Raw genomic sequence first — 5,432 nt, 5'->3', positions numbered from 1 at the left:
AAGACTCCAAAAAAGTGATTTAATCTGCTATATTTTATGACATTTTATAGCCAAGTCATTTTTAACAAGTTCATTCACTTGATAATTATAACAGATTATCTGATATGGTTATCTTTTATACAATAGATTTTTCTCATGAAATAATATTTGTTAATATTTTTAAAATCTCAATTTCTTTGTAGCACAGTTCATAAATATTTACAATGTGTGATATTGTGTTACACATTTGTTATAGGAGCCTTAGCCAACAATGCACCATGAATAATAACAGCAATAGCCTTTGCTGGTTCTGCTTCCTTAGGAGCTTAATTAAAGGTAAGTGCATGACATAAAGAATGCAGCCTATAGATGATTTGTGACTAACAACATGGCAAAGTAATCTAAGATGGTAAATAATTGTTTCACCATCACAATACCTGAGCATTCTCTAAATACTGAGAGGCAGAAGAAGCTAGTGCAGTTCCTTTGACAATGCATCCAGATTTTGGTTTTCTCAGTTATAACTTGAAATAACACCACCATCAACTCACCTTATTACAGAATGAAATGAAACTCTAAGTGTAGTATCTAAACCTAATGATAATTTGTTGGGGCCATTCGCTTAAGCTTTTTCTGGAAACCCATATCTAAGGGAATACATACAGACAGACCCTATTTGATAATGCTGCACATAGTGCTAACTCAAATGTCTGTAAGTCTCTGAAATCTTTCTCTTTACAAACTAACATATATATGTATATATGTGTGTTTGCGTATCTATACAATGCATCCATACACACATAGATATGCATTACATTATATACATACATATACATATATATTGCTACATATACATGTATATACATATACGGTTACATATATTACATTATACATACACATATATATATGGCTTCCCCCACACCCCGCACCATGCTCTACGTGGTATCTTCCACACACTCTACCTTACGTTTATTCCCAGCTAAAGAGTATTAGTGCATCATATTGCAAAGGCACTCTGCCAAAAAGGACTCTACCACATTTTCCTGAGTTGTGTGAGTTCTAAAACACACATTGTTTACTTGGCTGTGGCTGTTCTTCCTACTATTTATTTTGTATTATGGTGAGCAGTTTTGACCCATCATGTAGGATAAAAAGTCAACAGGTGAGGTCTCTGGGGTTGTCTTACCGCAGTGAGTACCACGCGGTACTACAGAGACCGGCTGCCCGTGTGCCTGGCAGGTGGAGCCGCCCGCATCAGCGCCCTCGGGGAATGGAAGCGGAGAACGCGGGCAGCTACTCCCTTCAGCAAGCTCAAGCTTTTTATACGTTTCCATTTCAACAACTGATGGCTGAAGCTCCTAATATGGCAGTTGTGAATGAACAGCAAATGCCAGAAGAAGTTCCAGCCCCAGCTCCTGCTCAGGAACCAGTGCAAGAGGCTCCAAAAGGAAGAAAAAGAAAACCCAGAACAACAGAACCAAAACAACCAGTGGAACCCAAAAAACCTGTTGAGTCAAAAAAATCTGGCAAGTCTGCAAAATCAAAAGAAAAACAAGAAAAAATTACAGACACATTTAAAGTAAAAAGAAAAGTAGACCGTTTTAATGGTGTTTCAGAAGCTGAACTTCTGACCAAGACTCTCCCCGATATTTTGACCTTCAATCTGGACATTGTCATTATTGGCATAAACCCAGGTCTAACGGCTGCTTACAAAGGGCATCATTACCCTGGACCTGGAAACCATTTTTGGAAGTGTTTGTTTATGTCAGGGCTCAGTGAGGTCCAGGTGAACCATATGGATGATCACACTCTACCAGGGAAGTATGGTATTGGATTTACCAACATGGTGGAAAGGACCACGCCTGGCAGCAAACATCTCTCCAGTAAAGAATTTCGTGAAGGAGGACGTATTCTAGTACAGAAATTATAGAAATATCAGCCACGAATAGCAGCGTTTAATGGAAAATGTATTTATGAAATTTTTAGTAAAGAAGTTTTTGGTGTAAAGGTTAAGAACTTGGAATTTGGGCTTCAGCCCCATAAGATTCCAGACACAGAAACTCTCTGCTATGTTATGCCATCATCCAGTGCAAGATGTGCTCAGTTTCCTCGAGCCGAAGACAAAGTTCATTACTACATAAAACTGAAAGACTTAAGAGATCAGTTGAAAGGCATTGAACGAAATACGGACGTTCAAGAGGTGCAATATACATTTGACCTACAGCTTGCCCAAGAAGATGCAAAGAAGATGGCTGTTAAGGAAGAAAAACATGATCTGGGTTATGAGGCAGCATGTGGTGGTGCTTACAGAGAAAATCCATGCGACAGTGAACCTTGCAGCTTCTCTTCAAATGGGCTAATTGAGAGCCTGGAGTTAAGAGGAGAATCAACTTTCAGTGGCATTCCTAATGGGCAGTGGATGACCCAGTCATTTACAGACCAAATTCCTTCCTTTAATAATCACTGTGGAACACAAGAACAGGAAGAAGAAAGCCATGCTTAAGAACGGTGCTTCTCAGCTCTGCTTAAATGCTGCAGTTTTAATGCAGTTGTCAACAAGTAGAACCTCAGCTTGCTAACTGAAGTGTTTTATTAGTATTTTACTCTAGTGGTGTAATTGTAATGTAGAACAGTTGTGTGGTAGTGTGAACCGTATGAACCTAAGTAGTTGGGAAGAAAAAGTAGGGTTGTTGTATACTAGCTTTTGTATTTGAATTAATCATCATTCCAGCTTTTTATATACTATGTTTCATTTATGAAGAAATTGATTTTCTTTTGGGAGTCACTTTTGATCTGTAATTTTAAAATACAAGTCTGAATATTTGTAGTTGATTCTTAACTGTGCATAAACCTAGATATACCATTATCCCTTTTATACCTAAGAAGGGCATGCTAATAATTACCACTGTCAAAGAGGCAAAGGTGTTGATTTTTGTATATGAAGTTAAGCCTCAGCGGAGTCTCATTTGTTAGTTTTTAGTGGTAACTAAGGGTAAACTCAGGGTTTCCTGAGCTATATGCACACTCAGACCTCTTTGCTTTACCAGTGGTGTTTGTGAGTTGCTCAGTAGTAAAAACTGGCCCTTACCTGACAGAGCCCTGGCTTTGACCTGCTCAGCCCTGTGTGTTAATCCTCTAGTAGCCAGTAACTACTCTGGGGTGGCAGATTCCAGAGAATGCAGTAGACCTTTTGCCACTCATCTATGTTTTACTTGAGACACGTAAATATGATAGGGAAGGAACTGAATTTCTCCATTCATATTTATAACCATTCTAGTTTTATCTTCCTTGGCTTTAAGAATGTGCCATGGAAAGTGATAAGAAATGAACTTTTAGGCTAAGCAAAAAGATGCTGGAGATATTTGATAATCTCATTTAAACTGGTGCTTTATGTACATGAGATGTACTAAAATAAGTAATATAGAGTTTTTCTTGCTAGGTAAATCCAGTAAGCCAATAATTTTAAAGATTCTTTATCTGCATCACTGCTGTTTTTTACTATAATTAAATGAACCTCATGGAAAGGTTGAGGTATATACCTTTGTGATTTTCTAATGAGTTTTCCATGGTGCTACAAATAATCCAGACTACCAGGCCTGGTAGATATTAAAGCTGGGTACTAAGAAATGTCACTTACATCCTCTCAGTTACTCCCGAATACTCTGATTTCATACATACCCAGGGAGCATGTTGTTTTGTCAATCAATATAAAATATTTATGAGGTCTCCCCCACCCCCAGGAGGTTATATGATTGCTCTTCTCTTTATAATAAGAGAAACAAATTCTTGCTGTGAATCTTAACATGCTTTTTAGCTGTGGCTATGATGGATTTTATTTTTTCCTAGGTCAAGCTGTGTAAAAGTCATTTATGTTATTTAAATGATGTACTGTACTGATGTTTACATGGACGTTTTGTGCGGGTGCTTTGAAGTGCCTTGCATCAGGGATTAGGAGCAATTAAATTATTTTTTCACGGGACCGTGTAAAGCATGTAACTAGGTATTGCTTTGGTATATAACTGTTGTAGCTTTACAAGAGATTGTTTTATTTGAATGGGGAAAATACCCTTTAAATTATGACAGACATCCACTAGAGATGGGTTTGAGGATTTTCCAAGCGTGTAATAATGATGTTTTTCCTAACATGACAGATGAGTAGTAAATGTTGATATATCCTGTACATGACAGTGTGAGACTTTTTCATTAAATAATATTGAAAGATTTTAAAATTAAAAAAAAAAAAAGTCAAAAGGTATCCACATGATACTTACACTCAAAAAAGGTGGCAAAGGAAGTAAGCAGACCACAAGATGTCTTTAAGGAAATGACTAAGGAACCAGAAAGTAGAGATCAGGAACATTTAGTGATTTTTGGCCGTCCCCTGACCTTCCTAAACATCATAACGTCACTGCATGCTGGGGGACTGACCTGCAAAGGGAGCTTGTCAACTTTGATGATCTAGAGAATACCTCATTGGGGCTCTCCTGGAACCAGCCCACGCAGAAATGATTCAGCCATTTCTGAGAATGTGTCCCCTGCAGCAAACCAGCTGTGTTGCATCCAAAAGTTTTCTGCAGATGTGTCTCCTTTGGAAAGTAATTTTTTAAATATAGTTTTTGATGGGCCAAGAGGTGTTTAAGAAACTGACTTAATCATATGAGGCCCATTGCAGTGTGAAGAGATGGACCACATCTGGTGAGACAGTAAAAGGCTATAAAAAGGTTGAATGTATATCAAGAAAGAGAAAATAAATATTAAGCTAATCTAATTTAAATCTCATGCCTAACCTGGCACACTACAAAGTGAAAGCCACTCTTCCTAGGGAGTTGAGAGCCCTAACATGGCAGCAGACAGGGAGTAAACCAGTCCATAATAATTCATCTGACTGCACCAATGATGCCTGGCATATTTATATACTAAGTAGTGAGTGAATGGATCCACAGATGGTCCACACTACCCAGGTAAAATTAGCCTCTTAGTAGAAAGTGAAGGCCAATCTTTTTTTCCAGGTGGTAGGGTAAATGTTACAAAAATTACACCAGCAGGAAGATTCCACACCAAATATACAACTTATTTCTTTTGATATTAACAAATAAGGCTACATTTAAGCTCTCATAGCTTAGTTATATACGTAATCATAAGACAAGGGCTTCTCTCATACCTGCTTACTCAGGGGAAAACTTTATGAGAAAGCATAAAGGGTCTTTACTAACATATTTTTTTCCAAATCTTTTTACTAGGCCCACTTTATATAAAATGAGTCCATGGCAATCAGTCAAATTGATTCTTGGAAAAGATACTGTGCTTCCAAAAGCTGGACCTGCCTCCAAAATATTTGTTTAATATTTTCTACAATCATTTTCACCTTCTCATTTCTACATCTCACAAATTGGGAGAGAAAATACGTGAACTCTTTTCCATCCCCTTCTGCATCCCCACCTCTCCTATACACA

General features: G+C 37.7%; 1 protein-coding gene across 1 annotated transcript; it reads left to right on the top strand.

Annotated features, from left to right (window-relative positions):
- The first annotated feature begins 1,080 nt into the window (after positions 1 to 1,080).
- LOC100989432 (G/T mismatch-specific thymine DNA glycosylase-like) lies at positions 1,081 to 4,230 on the top strand. The gene is given in 1 exon segment (XM_034935011.3): positions 1,081 to 4,230. A coding segment is annotated over 1 exon segment (1,386 nt). The 5' UTR covers positions 1,081 to 1,096; the 3' UTR covers positions 2,483 to 4,230.
- The last annotated feature ends 1,202 nt before the right edge of the window (positions 4,231 to 5,432 follow it).

Source organism: Pan paniscus, chromosome 10 (assembly GCF_029289425.2).
Source record: "Pan paniscus chromosome 10, NHGRI_mPanPan1-v2.0_pri, whole genome shotgun sequence".
NCBI classification, from domain to species: Eukaryota; Metazoa; Chordata; class Mammalia; order Primates; family Hominidae; genus Pan; species Pan paniscus.
This window is presented reverse-complemented; position numbering and strand designations above follow the sequence as displayed.